Source organism: Aplidium turbinatum, chromosome 1 (assembly GCF_918807975.1).
Source record: "Aplidium turbinatum chromosome 1, kaAplTurb1.1, whole genome shotgun sequence".
In the NCBI taxonomy this organism is placed as follows: Eukaryota; Metazoa; Chordata; class Ascidiacea; order Aplousobranchia; family Polyclinidae; genus Aplidium; species Aplidium turbinatum.
In genome coordinates this window covers 32,953,596-32,976,495 of record NC_137472.1, presented here as the reverse complement: position 1 = coordinate 32,976,495, position 22,900 = coordinate 32,953,596, and the positions used below count along the sequence as shown (strand labels likewise).

At 38.1% G+C, this 22,900-nt stretch overlaps 3 protein-coding genes across 5 annotated transcripts in view; 2 read left to right on the top strand and 1 right to left on the bottom strand.

The window, feature by feature from the left end:
• LOC145775314 (importin-7-like) overlaps positions 1 to 10,664 on the bottom strand; it is a 32,546-nt gene extending 21,882 nt beyond the window's left edge. For all 3 annotated transcript variants that reach the window (XR_014290144.1, XM_082586589.1, XM_082586600.1), the window contains exons 1-4: positions 10,494 to 10,664; positions 4,119 to 4,223; positions 3,527 to 3,768; positions 863 to 1,021 (exon numbers count right to left, since the gene is read on the bottom strand). Coding sequence is in view for 2 of the 3 variants with exons in the window: in XM_082586589.1 (XP_082442715.1) it covers positions 863 to 1,021; positions 3,527 to 3,768; positions 4,119 to 4,202 (485 nt within the window). In the remaining variant the exon portion in view is untranslated. The remainder of the gene's footprint in view (positions 1 to 862; positions 1,022 to 3,526; positions 3,769 to 4,118; positions 4,224 to 10,493) is intronic.
• Positions 10,665 to 17,685: 7,021 nt separating this feature from the next.
• On the top strand, positions 17,686 to 21,943 carry LOC145764957 (uncharacterized). Its single transcript, XM_082576677.1, has 7 exons — positions 17,686 to 17,757; positions 18,290 to 18,383; positions 19,512 to 19,609; positions 20,415 to 20,486; positions 20,663 to 20,812; positions 20,951 to 21,043; positions 21,935 to 21,943. The coding sequence occupies exons 1-7, from the start codon at positions 17,731 to 17,733 to the stop codon at positions 21,941 to 21,943; spliced, it is 543 nt and encodes a 180-aa protein (XP_082432803.1). The 5' UTR covers positions 17,686 to 17,730.
• LOC145778427 (uncharacterized) lies at positions 20,744 to 22,900 on the top strand. Its single transcript, XM_082589909.1, has 6 exons — positions 20,744 to 20,796; positions 20,951 to 21,043; positions 21,410 to 21,503; positions 21,935 to 22,176; positions 22,278 to 22,453; positions 22,739 to 22,900. The coding sequence occupies exons 4-6, from the start codon at positions 22,033 to 22,035 to the stop codon at positions 22,812 to 22,814; spliced, it is 396 nt and encodes a 131-aa protein (XP_082446035.1). The 5' UTR covers positions 20,744 to 20,796; positions 20,951 to 21,043; positions 21,410 to 21,503; positions 21,935 to 22,032; the 3' UTR covers positions 22,815 to 22,900.

Below are 22,900 nucleotides of genomic sequence, written 5' to 3'. Positions count from 1 at the left end.
GGATGTGCTGCTTGTACGTCAGTTGTCTATCCAGCTTGACCCCAAGTTAGGTTGGTTGACTCTTAAACGGCAACCGCTTACTTCGACCGGCAATTGCCTGTTTACTTGGTGATTGTTGAGATGAAAAGTAGACGATAGCGATAGTCTTTGTAGCACTGAGTTGTAGTCTCCACATACTCAAACATTCTGAGATTTGTCTGACTGACTCCCGAGCATGGTCTACATTGGACCAGACTTTATTAGTGGCTAGTAGTAGGGCTAAATCGTCGGCACAACTATATTGCTTTGACCTAACTTATAATCAATGATATCACAGTGGTCAATCATGCTAGTAATGTTGAGGGGATCCGATTTCATACATCTGATAACAAAGTAGTTGTTTACTAGTTTGTTTATAAAGAAAAGTTTACTAACCTACAAGTTAGTAAATTTAATGTATTACGTTTTAAGACAGCGATTGCCCGATTCGCCACTGATATGTCGAGTGTCGACAGTGCTAATGGATGAGTCATGCATAATAATTTTGGATGGGCAATTTGGAATCAGATCTTTGCATGCACGTCTCAAACCAGTACAGTTTTACCACCTTTTCCTTCATATTACTCCTTTGAATGAACAGATGCAGCTGTGAGATTTTAAAAATCTCCGAAAAAGGTTTTCAGAGGTTGTGACATTTGGGTAGCTATGTGACCAACAATGCTACACATCATGAGTTTAAGGAATAGATGGCATAGACATGAAAATATACTCGATTAGACTGACGTGAACATACTGATATAAACAAGATTAAAAATAAAAAGCGCCATTTAAATGCAATGCAAACAGTTGATGACTTGAAGTGGTTTCAAATAAGTTTACTCACTCATAATTTTTAACCAACTGATAGAGAGTCATGAGAGCCCCCATCCATGCTCTGTGGTTGTTCGATTGAAGATGGATGGAGATCTTGTCGATCACTGCCGGCCATTTTTCAGGATAATCATATTTTATGATGTTGCTGACGATTACAGTGAGTTGGCTCCTGGAAAGTTTAGACATCTAATAGGCCTACTCAATGTATGTTGACAAAGACGAGCAAAGCTAGTTTATGTCTACAATGGGTTACAAGTTTAGAATTAGCCTAAATAATGGGAAATGTTCAATTCCCATTCGAATAATATCTCACAAACTGTTGAGGATTAAGGCACTTGGAATCCTGTCAAAGATATTGATATACGGTAGCTACATGTAGAATTGTACAATTGTACATCTCATTGTACCAACACTTGACAATTGAGTAGTTTGAATAATAACAACAAAAAAGCACAGACCATTAAGGGCAAATTAATAATTGTTAAGAATAACTGTTGAATTTGATATGTCCCTAGACTAGGCCTACTGCCAAATTTCAAGATATTCTATATAAACTACATGTCAAGTTCGTACGCCACAGACCATCCAAAGAAAGCATTACGCTGTTTTGGGATAGATATTGTTGCAACAGTCTGACAACATTTTTATTAGTAGTAGTCCAGTTTTAAACGTTCGGTGATGTCCCCGTTAACGAGGGTGGCCAAATTCACCTGCCCTGCAAGTGCCGTAATCGCCTTCACACCCTGCATCCACATCGATCTGTCTAACTAACGCGTCCTCTCCTGTCAAGCCCAACTTGCTGCTTTCCTCCTCAAATTGTCTTTTCTACGTTTTCTTGGGTCTTTCTTGTTTTAGCATGACCCTCCATTTGTAACTCCAGCACTCTTTTCAAAACATCATCTGCATCCCTTCTCAAAACATGCCCATACCATTCAAACCATGCGTTTTCGCCAACTTATCAACATTTTCATTCAACCCAAGCAAGTTCATAAGTTCTTCGACATTCCTTTTGTCCATCAGCTTTATGCCACACATTGCCCTCACCATCGCTGTCTCAGCTCTTCTGAAAATGACCAATTTGTTTTCCTGTAAGCACCGTGTCTCACTTCAGTACAGCAGTGCAGATCTCACACAACTAGTATAAATTCTTTCTCTCATTTTCAATGGAAATCTTCGACCACCTAACAACTCTCGACACTCTCTGAATTTCACCCAACCAAACCTTTTTCTTGCAGTCACTGCCGCTTCACAACCACCGCTGGTATTCAACCTATCTCCTTGATAGCAAAAGCCATTCACTGATTGAACTTCATCATTCAGCTTTTCAACAGGACCAACCTTCTTCGATCTTCTTGCATCTTTCATATTAAAAACCATCTCCGGATTTGCATGTCACTCTCTTCATCTTTGCACATCTTCCATGCACCCACTTCCTGCATTTCGTACACATAACAGAATTTTCCCTTACTCTTTTTCCACATATGCCACAAGGGTCGATTTTGCTCATTGTGGTTTCCCCTTCCGTTTCACTTATTACAATCTTTGTCTTTTTGATGTTGACGCACATAACATTACATTGAAGCGAGTCCTTCCACTTCTCAAATTTCTCTCAGATCTTCCACTGTGTCACTCAACAAAACCAAATCATCCGCGTACAGTATCTCTATCAATGAATGTTCTCATACACATTCGGTAATCACATCAATGACAATGGTATATATAGATTAAAGGAGAAAGGACAAAACCCTGGTGTACACCAACCTTAACCGAAAACTCATCTCTGAGAGGGCAGATCCAACACGAACTCTCATCCTTGCACCATCATAAAGACTCATTACTGTGTGCACGAGTGCCTCTGGTATTTCTTTTTTTCTTAATGCCTAATCTATCACTCTTCTTGGAACCGAATCAAACGCCTTTTCCATGTCCACAAAACGCATGTACTGTACAAGTTCCTTCCCTTGTCCTAATACATTAAATACTCCTCTTGCAATCTTCACAAAATAAAAATAGCATCTGTCCTTCTCGTCCCAGGCATAATCCACACTGCATCTCGTCCAGCTTCACCACAGGTCTTATTCTATCCTCCAACACCCTTTCCACTACCTTCATTGCATGCTCCAACAGTTTTATTCCCTTATATGACCTACAATCCATTACATCACCCATTCCCTTGAAGATGGGTATCACCACGCTCGTCTTCCATTCATTTGCCATTCCTTTTCCATCTAACACATATTGCCTGATTTCCTGCATTGCTTTTAATCTTGTCTCTCCACTTGCATGTATCATTTCCACAGTGACTTCAGATAGTCCAAGAGCCTTCCCTGATTTCATGTCTATAAATAATACTTTATTAAGTAGGCTGTGTGGCCGAGAGGTGAGACCATCTGCACAATGCTCCAAAGTCCAAACAATGTTGGTTTAAAACTGCTCTGAAGCAAGTGGATGCGTCTCAGCAAGATAATTAATGGCATTCCAAAATAATGAGGGCAGCTGACTTGATGACTTCATGGGCTTTTGCTGCTTCCAGATATCTGTAATGTTGCTTCTGTGATCGTAGTGTAGTACGCATGTTGTCGCAATAAGTGAAAAATAATCCATTATTCTTATCAAGCTGTGAACTAAAAATGAATATTTACATCTGAAATGTGATCCAAAAGCTCACACATACCTGATAATGTCAGGAGCATGAATAATTGCTTCAACTATATTTTCTCTGATAACAACACGGTCATTTTCATGAATGCTGAAAACATTTGTAAGAGGAGTGCCATCTTTGTCCGTACGGTCATGCCATGAGTGAGAACACATATTTTTGAGATAAATCGCTCCAGACTGCCTAACAGCCATCACAACTTCATCTGCCATGATCAACTGTAGAAGAAGTGGCGTAAATCCTGCTATCTTGTGCATCTGTAAAGTAATGCATTCAGTTGATTGCCTGTGTGTTGATAAAGCACAAGTGTTATAAAATTTACAAAAATCAAGAAATAATAGAACTATCAAAGAGTTGTGTAAGACAGCAAGCAGAGATACATTTAAAAAGGATATATAATGCACAAATCCACTGCGTCAAACTAGCAACATAAAAATGAATAATTTTGCACAAGTATTAGTCTAACTGGATAAAATAAAAATTACGTACAAATACCGTAGTATATATTAATTATAAGGAAATAAAAAAAATTAATTGTTCAAAAAAAAGCTTCGCTATTGCTGCATTATCAGCAAAAGGATCTCAACAGTGTTAGTTTTTAACCTACTTGATCAAGTTGTGCTTCTGCTTCTTTCCTCAAGGCGGGATTCATTGTTCCTTCCAATACACTAATCACTTTTGTGGGATCCATGATGATTTACGGTTAAACAACCTATAATGGCAAATAGTTTAAAAATACAGTTGAACTCTAGCTTACTCTTAAATTAAACACATTTAATATCAAGTAGAAAGGTTCCGTACAGTGGTGGTTCCATTAATAAAAAATATCAGCAAAGGTATCTGATAAAGAGGGTGATTCAATTGAAGGTTGTCAACTGCTTGGATATAAAAAATCTTTTTTTTTTGTATGATAATTTGATGATTCTTTTATGTACACTTTACAGTATGGTATATGGCAAATTGCACTTGACACAGCTCAACACAGTCTGTGTCACTGTCAGGATTTCTCCAATAGTAACCAGGGGTCAATCTTAACTTTTTTTTTCACTAGCCCACCGGACTAGTTGCTCCCCGTTTTCACTAGCCCACACGATTTTTCACTAGCCCGACCAGTTTACTGACTTTTCACTTGTCTGATGACGTATTAAGATAAGTGTTTTGGCTTAGACTGAAACTAACTAAAGTAAAGGCTTTCAGATTTCAGTATGCACAAGAGAGCAACAATACGCACAAAAACACCTTCTCGTACTACAGACGCAAACAATGCAATTTTAAAACATAAAAAATAAATGTGGCATGCGGTGTGCTTAATATTTATTTATGTTTTAATATTACATTGTGTGCATCTGTAGTACGAGATGACACGGCACTCGCCAGGGTGGTACCGGTTATACAATACATAATATTCGTTCACTGTCAAAAGAAGTGGACTATTGGATGGATTGCTACCCAGCTAACACTAAGCGTTAGACACTTTGTAGTATTGTAGTAATGTTGAATCAGCATTTGATCACGATATATCAACAAAAAAATGTTAATTTCGCCAACTGCTGCTTGCTGGGATGCTGGCTTCTCCGTGCCGGCGTGCTCACTACTACCACGTGTTGTCGTGTCGTGTCTAGCGACGTTGCAAGAAAAAAAGTAGTCACGTGCTCAGTTGACCGACTTTGCAGCCTTCTTCATGCAATTTCGCCTCTGGTAAGCAAATTTTTGCAGTATTTCAGAGTGACGTCGCCAATCGCCATTTTGTAAACCAAAACTTTTCATAACCTGTGAGACGTGGGTTATCTCAATCTTTTAATGATTTGAATGACTTTCACCGACGAATATTTTCACTAGCCAATCGAACTAGTACTGCAACATTTCTACTAGTCCGCGCAAATTTTCACTAGCCATTGGCTAGCGGACTAGCGTTAAGATCAAACCTTGGTAACCATACATTAGCCTCAAAAAGTGTGTGAAAAAACGTATTTAGTACAATGACATCACAAAATCAATCAGATATTTAATGGACTTTTATGCTAGGTCTTGAACATGAACTCCTGACGTTATCATCAGTTGTTTAATATTTTTGGTGCGTATGTACCACAAACAGGAAAATGTCACATGGAGGCATAGGCGTCGAAATAGGGTGAGCCGGGTGGACGACGCCTACCCTGCCATGAAACGAGGGTGGGCAAAATATGTTTTGCCTACCCTGTTTTCATGCGGAATGGCCCGATTCGGTGAGTCCGATTCGGTGAGTCCGATTCGGTGAGTTCCCTATTCGGTGAGAGCCTTTTTCGGTGAGAGCCCTATTCGGTGAGTTTTTTTTTAAATTATTGCGCGCCGTAGCCTAATTATCATTGCCGTTATAGGGTTAGGGGATAGGGGGTTTGGAGGTTTTGGAAGTTTTTGGAGGTTGGGGTTTTTTGGGAGTTTTGGGGTTTTTTGGGTGTTTTAGGTTTTTTTGGGGGGTTGGGTTTTTGGGGTTTGGGTTTTTGGGGTTTGGGTTTTTGGGTTAGGGGTTTTAATTAGGCTACGGTACCCGATAATTTTCAAAAAAAAAATTCAAAAAAATCACCGAATAGGGCTCTCACCGAAAAAAGGCTCTTACCGAATCGGACTCACCGAATAGTAGCAGACCCGTTTTCATGACACTTATGAAGTGTTTGTTGCAATTATTTCCGTTTTTGTTAAACGCTGAATTATCCAACCAACTGCAGCGCAACTTCTTGTTTTACACTGTCTCTCGCTAGGTATTCGACTGAACAAAGCAATTCTGCAACAACGCTGCATTGAAAAAAAAGGCGTTTGGACAAGATTGGATATCAAGCCAATGTGCTGTAAAACCGCCGAACTAATCTCTCTCTTGGGACGTCGCACGTTGAAAACCTGTCTAGAGCAGAAAGCCAAGACAATTAGAATCTGCGTGACCTACCTTTTTGTGGTAATCGAAATTGCGCTGACAAGTGTGTCTGTACTTGAAACGCTAAATCGGATGCGCGCATTTACCGCACTCCTCTCTTCTGAAAGAACATGTCATACGTTTCCTCTATTTACATATTGAATATCATCGCGGTTAGAAACAAAACTCAGCATCCGCAAACCTTTTTCGGTACCCAATACCCACTGCATTTTTGTTGCTACGGCAACTGCCACACGCTGGCAATTCCTGGTGAGAAAGCCACGTTTGATCTTTTCTCCGTAAGGTGTCACTTTCGTTACGTCACAATCAAACTTCAGTTCCGTGTCAGCATAAGGGAATATGAATATGACATCATAATGAACATGACAATAAAATAACCAATACAAACCAAAGACGTACTGATCTGAAACAATCGCTTTTTACAAATCTTTCCTCACAAACTTGTTGCTAGGTATGAATTGGGGCACCGCGAGCTGGGTTTTTTTGTTTCGCTGACACTTTTCGGTCATTTGTCCGAAATGACTTGAAAAAATTCGGTCATTTTTTATTTATTTCTGTCATTTATTCTGAGGAAAATATTTCCTTTCAAGTAGCTGATACAAACCAAAATTTACACTTCCTGACTAGCTACAACATAGGCGCCAACTTTTTATGCTGTATTGACGATTGATACATAAAACAATAGATGAACTAGCGATCGGCAGCAGGACAACATTTTTTGAATGCAAACCGCAACAGCTTCGCGATAAATGATCACTAGAACGAGTAGGATGCTACAAATCTACACCAGACAAAATCTGTCATTTTTACATTGATTTAACGTCTGTAGACGTTGAATCAATGTAAAAATGACTCATTTTGCTGCCTGCGACATAGCAAAAATCTACCATTTTGTGTCGGTTCAATGTCATCAGATATTGAATGCACCCAAAAACAACATAATTTGCTACGTAGACGGAGCGTGCGTTTAGCTTTATGCGCTTGCAAACAGACTCAATGTTGCTTTCGAAAGTCGAAACCTCTGCAGTGAATTGTCGCGGCAGTGAACCGCTCGCTGTGAAAACGAACTTGAAGTCTCGGCCCGAGGTAACCACTAACCAACGTAACAAGGGCTGGTACAAACCGCATTGCGCAAACGCCGCATAATCAACACAACAACGGACTCGCGCAAACTGCATGGTGCACACACGACCGTTGCCATAGAAACCTGATCAAAGGCGGGGAATATGCGCATTTTTTGTTTCATCTGCAACACGAAAACAGGTCAGTCATAAGTTGCAATATTGTAGTGAAAAGGGAGCTATAATCAAACGTCTCTCCGTAACTATTTTTAAAGAGCTGTTTACGGATGTCAGCAACTTCTAAATTTATTCAAGGTGACGTGCTGTTGAATTGATGTAAACGTGAATGATTTTACTTTCAACAGGTACATTTTCAAGCATATAATCAAGTTAGTATTTGCATTCCATTTTCAAGACATTGTCATTCCATTTACAGTATACCTTTTACTTTTTAGTAAACCTTTTCGTCTCTTGTTTCATGGTAATAAATCTAATTCGTTGCTAAACTTTATGTTGTGCTTAGCTTAAAGAGTCGCAGTCCATCAACCGCTACTTTACGCAGACGCATGGCATGTGTTTGCTTAACCGAAGTGGTCGAGTTTATAATAATTAACGGTAGGTCGAACGTAGCGATAACTCCGAGTGTGGCAATAAAAGCAATCCTAGTGTGACGACATACTGCAATTACGTCATCCATCTGCGTGACATTTTGCTGAATTTACGTTGCTGCTGATGAAACACGCTTTCGCCCCCACGGCCAAAAAAATAGTTAGGCGCCTATGAGCTACAACATTAGGTTTCGCTGAGAAACGTTGTCGTGTTTTATCTGAGAAAACTTTCTTCAACGTTCATCAGCGAAACTCAACCTTACAACACCTGAATTGACTATATATTTTTCGGACATTTTGACCGAATTGACTATATTTTTTTCGGACATTTTGCTAAAAAATCGGTCAATGACCGATAAATGACCGAAAAAAAAACCCCAGACCGCGAGATGTTGTCATTTCATTATTGAAAAGTTAAACATGAAGCAAAGTCAAACATCTATTCGCGCATTCTTAAAACCAGCTTCCAAAAGGTGCCCACCCAGAATTCCTCTCTTCTAAGAAAAAATCGACACCTATGCATGGAGGTATATATTTCCATGGCCATACCAGGCAGGGTTCGATCTTAGCACTGGTCCTTTGGCCAATGTCTAGTGCGAGTTCCCCGCGGACCAGTACAAATCGTTTCGCACTGGTCCGACTGTACAGTGCGAAAATATCACCCTATTATGTCGTTTGATCGTTTAGAGTGCGTGGTTCTCATTTGTGCTTCTCTTCAAACAACAAAACACGTGATCCGTGCGTGTTCAACCGTAAGAAAATAGCAATCGCTACATCACATGTTAAATCGTAAGAAAAAAGCAATTGCAACATCACGTGACGGTGTTAAATCGTAAGAAAAAGGGTAATCGCAACAACACATGAGGTTTGGTAGCCTAGTACAGTACTCTCAAAAGATTTGATGCATAAAAGTGTTAAGATTGTGCTAGAGAGCATGTGAGTGATGAGGCATCAAATTAACTTAATACAAGGCCAGACAAACACACATCGGATTCAGATTATGACCCCGTGATCGTCCCGTCATCAGATTCCGATTATGACCCATCATCGGATTCAGAAATTGAAGAAGAGCCCCAAGTAGATTGAAGACTCAACGTAGATTGAATCTCTTGCCTAGATAAACTGTTGTTACTGTTATTGCCATTGTATATTTCCATGTTATTGCCACCATTCATTATTGTCGTTTTAAGGTGGTTTTCCCTGGGTTGGCCTCGTGCTTCCCACGACAATCTTGTTTTATCAGTAAATGAGACAGACCAGTGCAAATGGTGAGCCACTGGTCCGGTTGGCCAGTGCGAAAAAAAGTTAAGGTTGAACCCTGCCAGGGATGCCAGGTTGGCATTTTTTTATGTTGTTTGGCATGAAAAAATCTTGTTTGGCATTTTTTTAAAATTCTTTTTCTGAAGAATACGGTACTCTCAAGAATGAAGATAGCTAGGTTGTGCAATAGCAGCAAGTGTAGGCTGAGCTTTGTTGCAGTTTTATCCATTTTTTACCGAATCCATTACTTATATATTAATAAAGAAGCCTTCGATTTTGCAGCGTTTTGCCTATTTGGCATTTTTTAGGTCATTTGGAATTTTTTACAAGTTGTTTGGCATTTTATCCATAAGTGGACCTGGCAACCCTGGGCCATACCAGTGTACCACTGTACCTACTGCACTGAGGAGAGCGAAAGTCGAAACGGTATTGGAGGCAATTTGCTACGCATTGCGCAAAGTTTGAGCAAGTTTGGCAAGGTTGGCAGAAGTACTATTTTTGGTGCTTATGTACGGTACCACAAATAAGAAAATGTCATATGGAGATACAATATATATCTCCATGGCCATACCAGTGTACCTACTGCACTGAGGAGACCGGAAGGTCGAAAAAAAACAAAAACGGAAGGTTGAAAGTCGAAACGATGTGCACTGTCTGCAGTTATAACTGAAAATACATATATATCCAGGTGGAGAGCTTGTGATAACACAAAGTAGGCTACAATTTAAAATGTGATGTAATAGACAATCAGAAGCTACAACATAACACAATCATGGAATAGAGTGGCAACACAAATCAATCAACATCAAAACCAGAATACAGCAAGGCTGTTCAGGAGGCTATAGTTTATATATATATAATAAGGCTCTTTAAATTACAAAAGATCAAAGGCTCTTTTTCTTTTTCATGGTTTTATGTTCAATTTTTTTTTTGAATTTGTAAGACAAATAAAAGAAATTTCTCCCAATGAGCTGCTGTGTACTCAAGCCATCAAAGTTTGACAAAAAAGTGCTGTAGCTGTACAGTATTAAACTGAAGTCCTATGAATTGTCACTTGCAGGCTTTACACCAAGGCAACACACACAACTGACAACTACAATCAAGAAAAGAAAGAACAGATGATCAAACTAGGTTGCTTCACTTACCTGATACACTGTTATGTGCAGGTGACTAATTCCGTATGCAGTGTATGAATTTAATAGTCTAAAAACAAAACTTCTTGTTCAATTAAACACTGCAATCTCAAAATTTCAGCATTTTATCATGGTCAATTCTTCGTGAAAACTAGAAGACAGAAGTTTCATTTCATGCCATTCTTTCAGGGCTCCCAATTCTTTTTTTGTAGTTGGCTAGAACTAGAAGTATTGAAGTAACTCAACCCTTTTCGAAAATGGAATTATATGAAAGCCAATTTGAATAAATTTTCGAAACTTGAAAAATATAATATTTTGTCTAAGGTTTGTTTCTAATCATACTTCGCTGGATTGTTTTTTTTTTGTGTAGTTTACAACAAATTATTGATGGTGTAGAGACCGGTGTTAATTTTATATTGTTTTCTGCACATTTTGGTTTGGTTTGGAATCTTTATCCTCAGATTCAGACTGACAAAGCCTTGATAGGTTATTCCTGTAGTTTCGCATACTTGTAGAAGCTGTTGACGCAGGGCCGGTTACCGAGCTTGACAGTGTGAAGTTTCCGATTGTTAAAGTTTTGTTGCCAGGGAATTATTCCTTCTGTTAGGTGCCGCAGTTTTTAGAACGCCTTGCTCAAGCGCAAGACCCCGAGAGTCGAACCAGCGCCGCTTGGCCTTGGTTTATTCATTCACAAAGTCACGCACTAACCAACTGAGCTATCGGGGCAGCATTTTCAAGAAAATTGTGGGCATGAATATTCCTGTAAAATGGTGCTGTCCAGTGGCATAGCAAAAGGATAAGATCATGTTTTCTTCGGCATTTTTCAGAAATAAAGCTAAGTCTCTATGTTTTCTTGTTGCTAATTCCAGGCTGAAATATTTGAATGTTTGTTATTGGCAAAACTCGCTCTTCTAATGCAGTTTCGTTTAAAATTAGGCAAACTTTGTTTTAGAGACATAGGTTGATTGCTTTTTTTTTGCGAGATTAGTAGCCTACAGTTTTATTATTTATCAATTTTCTTCTTGGTTGTTCCAAAAAGCGATCTTATTCCGGTAAGTCACTGACTTTTATGCATAAAGTCAACCCAAAGTTTAGAAAATGTAACGTCATAGACGTCATACATCTTGATGAGTGTCAAACAAAAAACTTTGATACAATGAAGTTACTTTATTTCTGATATATTCAAGTTTTGTATAACGAATAGCTGTTTAAAGACGTTAATCTAGAATATTCTAGATCGAACAAGCGATCTCAGCAGTTACATAGATAGTTTGCATCCTTGCACAGTTTGACGTGTAATTACATCATGATCATAGGCTAAAGCTTTTCTTGCAAACAATGTACGGTATTAACATCCGTAAATTCAATTTGAAAGGTTGAAACCCTCAAACCCCCACTCCCTGGTAGACACTTTAAGGTAAGCACTTTAATAGCAAAGTTTCAGTAATTGTCAAGAAAACCTGGAGCCAATCAGAAGCTACGTTGTCTGTGACGTAAGAACGTAAAAAACGACAAAATTTCAGTACCCTGTCGAGAGGTATGCAAATACAGACATATTGTCTACTATCAACGGTGAAACTGCGCATGATATTATTGTGGTTGCAGACTGTTTTTAACTAATGTAGGATGTTAGTTACAGTTAGTTTGATCTACAAATTTCTGAGGCTTAGGTTAGCATGACTACAAGGAGTTAAAAGAAGATGTGAGTTTTCAAATTACTAAGGATTTGATTAGTTTATAGTTTGAAGTAGTGGTCTTTAAAGTTCATAAGTTTCAATGTACCAAGTATATGGGCTACAGCAGCTTAATAATTGAAGGGTTTAATTACTAAATATTTGTGGAAGCTTTAAGCTGAAGTAGGCTTGAAATTAGTACCGTAATTGGCAGATGCTACTTAGCCAGCATCATTTCCAAAAACATTGATTGATCGACTAATTCAGTTGACAGTTATTTAAAAAAAAGTCTATAAAGTTGTTTTATTTAGTGATACAACAAAACGGTGATAGGTTTCAATCTGTGATACTCAAAATAGCCACTCCCAAAAATAATTTATAAACAAAGAGCATAATTATTAGCAAGACAAATTTGAGTACCGGTAAGTATGTAGGTTCAGTAATTTAAAGCAACAATGTCACAAAGGTTAAGTCCTGAGATTTAACTTAAAACTAGTTAGGCTGAAGGAAGATACAGCAGAATCAGATACCGTAACTTGTTCCATATTTGGAGAACCTGGTTTGTGACATATAATCTTTTGGTTATGTTATTGACTGGAAATTTGAATCAAACTGGATACAGGAATTTTACACAGGTGGGTTAAATAGGTTATGCTGTCTTTACACTTTATAATTAGACTGTGGCTATATTTACACTATATAGTGTATCTGCACATTACACTATATAGTGTATCTATAAAGTGCTCTGCTTGTGCAAGATATAAATGTACAACATAGCTTCTGATTGGCTCCAGGTTTTTTCGACAGTGTACTGAGATTTTGTTGTTAAAGTGCTTACCGTGTCTTGGCATTTGAGACAGCGCCTCAAGTGGTGGTAGAGTACTTTTGCATGTGTGAGATTATAAATGTACATAAAATCCAAGATTGTGTACCAGAGGAATATGCCCAGTTGTTTGAGTTAGCTGATCGTGGAGGTTTGTCTGCTCCTACAGATGCTCGACTGCACTACATTATTTTCTATATGTTTGTGTAGAGATCCTACCCCAATCAAGGAACTTCAAACATCCTCCGAAACCAGGCAACAATGAGCGACGTGGCAGTCGTGACACCCCCCTTTCAAGGGTTAATATGCTTGCCCATGGCAGCAGGGGACCTGGAGCCACGAGCTTGTATTGTGATAAGCCGAAGAGTGCACTGTAGCACTGTGAAAAGCATAAACAATTCTAAAAGCAAACATTGAAGTAGGATTCCTGTTGTATTTTGTTATGCGTTTTTGATTTGTACAATAAACATTGATTTGTACAAGAAAATACAGCACTTCTATATTTCAGATATGTCACATTTAGCATGTTACTCATGGGCCACTCACGATATAGAAAACAATTTATATGCATAATACAAACAAAGCATGTTCATAAATACAGTATATATATATATTTTAGAATGCAGCAATAGGGTACAGAAAGGTTTTTTATTATATTGTTTTAAAAAATCATTAAAATGTTGTCACAATGTTTGGAGTCTCTTCAAGATAGGAGTGAACAAGAACTTGCAATATGTTTTCATAAGGTATGTTGAACTAAATTCAAATGTGCCATTTGCAGCTTACTCATTAACAATTCTCCACAACAGCATTATCAGTTAGCCGGGTTATTATGATTATTCTTGTATTTTTTGTTTTTTAATATGGACTTATTGGTCTGATGCAAATAAATAGTAATAATAATTATTATCAATATGGTATGAAATTTGGAAATCTAGCCAATGAAATATTTAACTGCTTCAGGGTTAGCCTTCGTGTTGAAACAGTTAGCTTTCAAAAGCATAATATGCAATCATATATACACCTTTATGATGGTGCTACTTTAGAAGTGCATTAATTCAATAACTCCGTAGCTATATTTACATTTTGAGGTACCGGTAATGAACGTTCTTCCTTGGCTGCCATTTTTTGCATACTATATCATATATAGCCTATATAGCAATTGAACGTGACTTATTTTACACATATGCATTACGTACATTACTGGTATGCTGGCACTTAGTGAAAATTGTGCATTACTGAATTCATTTGTATTTTACAGTTGAATGAAGATTTGGAAGGTGAAATTCGCCTATGACAGGGGAATTCTCTTCAAAAAGTGGGGTATTACAGTACTGTATTACACCGACATATTGCGCAATGAAATCAACAACCTTAATCTGCCTGATGCATATCGTGACTATTGTAAAGAAAGCTTATTGCCGGACTTGGACTGTGCAGGGTATACAGCAATCCATTAACTGGAAACTCTCTACGAAGGCGCTTTTGAAGAACTTTTCTAGACCCTTGCTATGTTGACATGTATTGTTTTCGCTGTAATGGTCAGAAAAAAAAAATGAACTTATAAAAAAAGTGCTGGAGATGCGAATGAGGAGGTTATATTTTTTGCCACTACAAGACTTCTTACATGTTAGAAACAAAACAGCTAAACAATCGCATAAGCCGAAGAGTGCACTGTAGCACTGTGAAAAGTATAAACAATTCTAAAAGCAAACATTGAAGTAGGATTCCTGTTGTATTTTGTTATGCGTTTTTGATTTGTACAATAAACATCATAGTATACTTTCATCGTATGCTTTTCAAGCCGATTTCATAGCACATTACTTTGAAGAATAAAATAGGCTTTCTATTAACACCGTAACTTAAATAAAGCGCAGTATGCCGGAGTAGTTAGTCTAATGTTCACTCTCGACATTAGATCCCTTCACTGCAGAGTACTTCACCATATCTAAAGTTTTGGCGGTAGTGCTAAACATTCGAACTGTAGGCGCGGTATCCCAAGACTACAAAGAAGGGGACTTCTGACTCAAAAACGGCATGGGCCTTATGAAGGATACCACTCAAACGAAAATCAACAAAACATAACATCTAAACGTCTCTGTGTTTCATGTAACAACTTTTAAGTGTACTCAGCACAACATTGAGTACGCTGTGGCTATATTTACACTATATATAGTGTAATAATTACCTCAATAATGTTGCCAGATAAGGAATTCTGGTCTAATTTGAGAAAAGTTTAAAGCTGTTGAAAACAAAAACATGAATTTTGTAAATTTTTTTAGTCCTGGGCAAAAATGAAAACGCTAATCTTATTCCTAACTCTTACCTTAACCCTTCCTTACTTTAATCCTAACTCTTGAAACACCTGATTGTAACCACGGCATTAAGTGTGGAAAAATAGCCACTTCCAATTGAGTATATGGTGAGGAAAAATATGCAAACACTGATAAAATGTAACTTTAGTATTATAAACATTTCACTATAACATTTAAAATCATAAGGCTACATGGAATCGCCAATACTATAAGACCGTATATATTCATTTTTTTGGAAAATTAAACAAACATAATGAATACTGCTGCAACGCCAACATTGTTAGGCCTATGTGTTTCCGGTGGCTCCAGGTCCCCTGCTGCCATGGGCAAGCATATTAACCCTTGAAAGGGGGGTGTCACGACTGCCACGTCGCTCATTGTTGCCTGGTTTCGGAGGATGTTTGAAGTTCCTTGATTGGGGTGGGATCTCTACACAAACATATAGAAAATAATGTAGTGCAGTCGAGCATCTGTAGGAGCAGACAAACCTCCACGATCAGCTAACTCAAACAACTGGGCATATTCCTCTGGTACACAGTCTTGGATTTTATGTACATTTATAATCTCACACATGCAAAAGTACTCTACCACCACTTGAGGCGCTGTCTCAAATGCCAAGACACGGTAAGCACTTTAACAACAAAATCTCAGTACACTGTCGAGAAAACCTGGAGCCAATCAGAAGCTATGTTGTACATTTATATCTTGCACAAGCAGAGCACTTTATAGATACACTATATAGTGTAATGTGCAGATACACTATATAGTGTAAATATAGCCACAGCCTAATTATAAAGTGTAAAGACAGCATAACCTATTTAACCCACCTGTGTAAAATTCCTGTATCCAGTCTGTTAATAGGAACGAGACAAACAACATCCTTATAACTGCCATGTGCAGACTGGGACTGAGATCATGACATTCTGCTCTTTTGGTTGCCTTGCTGAGATGTTTAGACATACTCTTAGCCATGTGCCAAATATCATACTGCGATATCTGTGATATCTGCGGATATTCCTCTTTCATGATTTTGGTTATCTGAGGATGTCTGTCAGTTGCCAAGGTAGTGATGTCTATATTTGATTCTACAAATACACAAAAAGGAACTCATACAATGGTAAATTTTTACATACAAGTGCATAGGCTATTCCCTTTTGTTGTCCAAAGCAATAAATAAATTACATTTTAAATTATATAAATTAAAAAAAAAAAAATTGTAAAGTTCAAACATTCCCCAATGGAGATTTTTGAAGTGACCACTCAATGGATATCAAACGTACCAACTTTTTTTGGTTGTTGTTGTTGTGTGGCTGTGGCCTAAATACTGTTTATAACTGTGTAGAGGGTGGAGGCTGCTAGGAAAACATTTCCCAGTGGGGTTTGATTCAAATTTCCAGTCAATAACATAACCAAAAGATTATATGTCACAAACCAGGTTCTCCAAATATGGAACAAGTTACGGTATCTGATTCTGCTGTATCTTCCTTCAGCCTAACTAGTTTTAAGTTAAATCTCAGGACTTAACCTTTGTGACATTGTTGCTTTAAATTACTGAACCTACATACTTACCGGTACTCAAATTTGTCTTGCTAATAATTATGCTCTTTGTTTATAAATTATTTTTGGGAGTGGCTATTTTGAGTATCACAGATTGAAACCTATCACCGTTTTGTTGTATCACTAAATAAAACAACTTTATAGACTTTTTTTTAAATAACTGTCAACTGAATTAGTCGATCAATCAATGTTTTTGGAAATGATGCTGGCTAAGTAGCATCTGCCAATTACGGTACTAATTTCAAGCCTACTTCAGCTTAAAGCTTCCACAAATATTTAGTAATTAAACCCTTCAATTATTAAGCTGCTGTAGCCTATATACTTGGTACATTGAAACTTATGAACTTTAAAGACCACTACTTCAAACTATAAACTAATCAAATCCTTAGTAATTTGAAAACTCACATCTTCTTTTAACTCCTTGTAGTCATGCTAACCTAAGCCTCAGAAATTTGTAGATCAAACTAACTGTAACTAACATCCTACATTAGTTAAAAACAGTCTGCAACCACAATAATATCATGCACAGTTTCACCGTTGATAGTAGACAATATGAATATGTCTGTATTTGCATACCTCTCGACAGGGTACTGAAATTTTGTCGTTTTTTACGTTCTTACGTCACAGACAACGTAGCTTCTGATTGGCTCCAGGTTTTCTTGACAATTACTGAAACTTTGCTATTAAAGTGCTTACCACACTTTAACGTAGGACAGTTTTCCTCACGAATCAGCTGATTTCAGTCATGTGACTCACGCCATTATGATTGTTGGCGCCGAAAATGCGTTGGTATTGACTTCCCGCTAAAAACGTCAGACAACTAGTCAACTGTATCTATCTGTGTATTCTGTGAATCTAAGACATGGCAATTGGCAAGCACAATGACTCAAGCAAGAATTCTTGAAAAAGTAAGTGGGCTTGCTATTGTTAACTTAATTTGCTTGAACAAGTAAGTGGGCTTGCTGTTGTAAGTTAACTTAATTTGTAGATTTACTTGTGTCCTGGGGTAGCCTTTGTAGGTCTTTTGTCTAGTGCTTTGACTAGAGGTTTGCTTACTTTTCTTTCATTTACTCGGACCTAGTGGCACGGTGGCATACGGTAGTTTGTCATCGCGCAGTAGATCTGTTGTTTTTGTTTAATTGCTTTGCGTGGAAGCATACCACACCATTCTGTTGTACGCTCTATTGTTATAAGAGTTAAAAAGATATTTCATTGTAAATTACAGTGTTTGACTTTTAATCTCGTATTTTGCTTCAATTAAGCTGTTGTACAAATGACTCACTATTTCCTTTGATCAAGTGTAGCCAGTGGCGAACGCATGGGGGCATTGGGCTTTGCCTCCCAGGGTCCGTTTGTGATTCTGCAAAATTCGGTTGTTACCGTACATCATTTTAATTGTTGCATTTTGCAACGTCTGCATTGCAATGTTATTTTGTGCAGTGGTTTACAAGTAAAGCGGATACTCTTGAAGCTATCAAAGAGTTTGGACGGAAAAGTGGAGGGAAATTTATGCACAAACATTTTAATGAACTTCGTAAGTAGGCTTTTTGCTCTACTTCAGTTTTGTAAGAACAACTTTCTATGATACCGGTACCTAGACTCCGGCCTTTTTCAGCAGATGTTCCTGCCCTTGAGTGTGTGCTAACTCTATTACTGGAATTGCTTACGTGATTACTGACTCACTCTTTCAGTGAACAATGGGAAAAGTCAAGAGGAGATACATTGTCTTGGTTGATTGTGTGTTGTTTGCTGTCAACTTAACTGAAGATGGATGCAACCTAGTTTGTACCCTGAAAAGATCGAGAGAAAAAATTTAAAAAAGCGGAAGTCGCTGATTGCAGTTTCCACAAACCTTTTAAATTTTTCCCCCTGAAAAAATCGAGAGAAAGATAGCACAAAGCCGAAGTCGCTGATCGCAGTTTCCGCTAACTGTAACCCTTCTACCCTAATGCTAACCTTCGCTCATCGCAGTTTCCGCGAACATGTTTCCGCTAACCCTAACCATAGACTAATCTATGCTCTAACCCTCGCTGATCGCAGTTTTCGCAAACATTTTTCCGTAGTTTCCGCTAACCCTTACCATAGAGTAATCTATGCTCTAACCCTCGCTGATCGCAGTTTCTGTAAACATTTTTCCGCAGTTTCCGCTAACCTTTACCCTAACTCTAACCATAGAGTAATGATTACTCAGTAATCTATGTTCTAACCCTAACCCTCGCTGATCGCAGTTTCCGCAAACATTTTTCCGCAGTTTCCGCTAACCTTTACCCTAACTCTAACCATCGAGTAATCTATGCTCTAACCCTCGCTGATCGCAGTTTCCGCAAACATTTTCCCGCAGTTTCTGCTTACCCTAACTCTAACCATCGAGTAATCTATGCTCTCTAACCCTCGCTGATCCCAGTTTCTGCAAATATTTTTCCGCAGTTTCCGTTAACCCTAACTCTCGAGGTTGTTTGCGGAAACTACGATCAGCGACTTCGTGCTTTGTGCTATTAAACTGCGATCAGCGACCTCGGCTTTTTTTAATTTTTTTTCTCGATCTTTTCAGGGTACGAACTAGGTTGCACCCACTGAAGATGGCCTAGCAAATGGAAGTTGATTTTTAACTGTATAGGCTAACACTAAACTGACTTGCATGAAAATGATTTATTTGTATTAGCTTTGGCAAAACGTCGAAACATTTTCTGGGATTCCACCAAAACACCATATGTCATTATCCAAAGAGCTGACTTTGTCTCATCAGCGAAAGTTGGGTCTGTAAGTAGCCTAAGTCTGTTGTTTTCTTTTGAATTTAAGTACACATGAGCACCTAATTATATATAAAATCTTCACTGTTCATGCTTTATTAAGAAAGAACATGTTTTACTTTATACAGCCTTGTATTAACATGGGAAACATTTTGATATTGTCATCATACTGTTTTTACACTGTCTGAACTAGTTTTGAGATTGCTAAGCCTTCTACTTCTTTGCACCAAGAAGTTTTGGTAGTACAGAAAAGTGGGGACACTTTAGATGGCGTTGCTTTAAACAGAATGTTTGTTTGTTTGAATAGCGTCCGCCCTGTTAGCTTAGTGGTAACACGCCCAACTCAAGATCAAGCAGCGCTGGTTCGGTTCTCTTGAGCAACACATTTCAGGACTGCTATCCATTCAGCTGCACGACTAATTTTCCAGCAACAACAATCCAAAAAGTTCACTCTGCCTATGTCGGTAACTGCCCCTGCGTTAGAAGCCTCTGCAAGAATGAAAAACTACTAGAAATAACCTATCAAAGGCTTTGTCAGTCTGAGGATAAGCAATCAAAAACCAGCCAACCAAACCAAAATTGTGCAAAGGCGGCGCTTCTATTTTCTACCTTTTTTATGCAATAACTTTGGAATACAATATAAGTTTAATAAAAGTTTATTTACACTTTCTTTAATTCTTGTATGTAGCAGTTAAATTTAGAAAATGTCTTCAAAGTGTTCCCATCTTCCCCTATATTGTCATTATTGTGAAACATCAATCTAAAGTAGGCCAAATTGTACAGTATTAACTTTCTTATTCCTGTCTGCATTTCAGGAATGCACTGGAAAAATTAGCAAGTATACAACAATTCACCTATCAAAAGTGGTTAAGTTTCCTGACTTTCAAGTAAGTGCCATTGTTTGTATTTGTCGGGAATGTGAATTATTGTTTTGTTGAAAAAACATCCATACAAGACATAACGGTGAGGTTTCACTACGGATTGCTCTGCGTGAATGAAAATGAATGCAAGTTTCATACAGTTTGGTGAAATGTTGTGCTGCAGCTTTCTCTTTATTTGGCAGGTGTCAAGTGAGGTTCTTTCAGAAGATGCGAAATTGAAGATACAACCTGTTCTTCGTGCACGTTGTGCTGGCACCACTTCTTTTCAGATGACTAAGAAGATGAGTATAGAGTCAAGTTCCCTGCAGTTGACAAGGTCTTACAGTAGAAGCGTACTTACAATACGTACCAGCTCAACAATTCTTTTTTCTCTAGCCTACTATAAATGTGTTACTTACACTTATGGTTAACCTTTGCAATGACAAGTGTAACTCTAAAAGTTTCAAAGACAATTGAAATTGTATTCATAGTTACAAGATGCAAGACAAAAAGAGAACAGTGTTGGTGAAACATTTCAACACAATGAAGATGGTGAAGACATCACTCAAAATTTTGATGTAAAGGTGAGTAAATTTGTTATCGTCGAAAAGGTCCAACTTGTATTGTTCCAGATATTGTGATCATCCAATGAAGTGATTGCCACTCATGTATCCTACAACGCAGCAAACACCGGATTGCCTTTTCAGTCTTGTAAATGAAAGGTCTGCAAATAGTGGGTTGCAACCTAAACTTTGGTCACGCAACTTTCAGCTTTGGGTTGCAAACAATTTAAACTAGCAACGAATAAAACTATTGTACCTGTAAAGGTGTTTGCTATACTTTGTTGTTATTGCATTGCTATCCAAGGAGGATATACAACTAGTTTTTAGGATTGTACCAAAAGTGTTTGTAGACTCCTGTTCTATATACTATCAATACATTGTTTGCAGTGGTTTTCTTCATGGGAATGTGCGACTAAAAGTGTTGAAGAATTTAAAAAAGAAACAACAACAAAATTTATAAAGGGAAAGAAAAACAAAGCTGGTAATGTGATGCAGTAAGCTTTTGGCTTCGGCTTCAAGTTGCACAAATGTATTGCTTATATGAGATAAGTGTGCTGTATCATAATCTCTGCATATATGTCCATTGTTCATGTTATTAGGTAGTTTAAAGAGCAGACTGCAGTGGGACGAAACATCAGGAGTTCCTTTTGTCATTGCATGCACTCACTACTGGGGATGTCAGCATGGTAGAGTTGACAATAAAGCAAGAAATGAAAAGTAGAGACTCACACAACCACATGTCAGTTAGTTAAAAAAAGTGAAATTAAAGATATAGCGTACATCGATACTTTATTGCATGGGTCACCAAACTATCTTTAATCAAGAGGAGCATAAGTAGTAGGGTGGGTCACGAAACGGACTTTTTCACCAAATCGAAAAGCAGTTAAATTTTTTCTCGTATTTCTTTTGCAGATTGTTTAGTGCTTCTGTGCGATTTCCATAGAGAGTAAGCTTGGGAAAGATGGACTAGAAGAAGCGACAATGGTGTTGGTGACAACAAACCAGCTGTAATGGGTCATTTGCGCGAATTGGCTAAAGCCGCTTCTGAGCAGTCCTTCACAGATGCACGAAATGATTTCAAAACCAGCAAGTGCTGGATGAATAACCCCAAGCTTCAAAGATACATTGAAAATGCTTGGCTTCCAGAAAGGCAGGTTCGTTGAATGAGTAACTCAATGCAAGCATTCACAGCATTAATTTTGCAACGTTCACTGCTGGATACAATTGCAATGTACTGAGCTAAAAATATTTGCAGCGTTGGGTGTGGTTTTATCGAGCCAACAAGTGGAGCGTAACCTTCCACACAAACAATGGAGTGGAACGCCAAAACAGAACACTGAAGGAGTCATACATTCGAACACGGAGGGATAAATCTTTGTCAGCTCTTGTAGCGATAATTCGTAAAGAATTCCTTCCTGACAACAAGCGTCGGTGAGTGAGAATTACCATGCTGTGTTATTGTGGTACAACTGCAATTACAGTACGGTACTACCATTTATTGTAAGTCTTGAAGGGTTAGAATGCTAGATATTAAATTTCAAGAATGCCTAAACTGTCATGTCATTTTCGAATGAACGTGCACAACTGCACATACCGTCCTAAACAATAACCATAATGACATTATTAAGGCTGACCGTACTTTTGCGGGGCTACTTTTGTAGTCCGACCTATAAGCTATAAGATGTTGCTTTTGAGCACTGTTTGCTTGCTTTGCAGGTACGAACAACAAAATCTTTTCTTCGGAATTCTATCGTCAGTACAACTCCTCCATTCCAGAGTATTTGTACAATAGACCAAAAGAGGTGATCGGTAACTTACTGAGAAGAATTGCTTCATCGGATGAAATTCCATACACCTTCATTTCTCAAGTTGGAGATG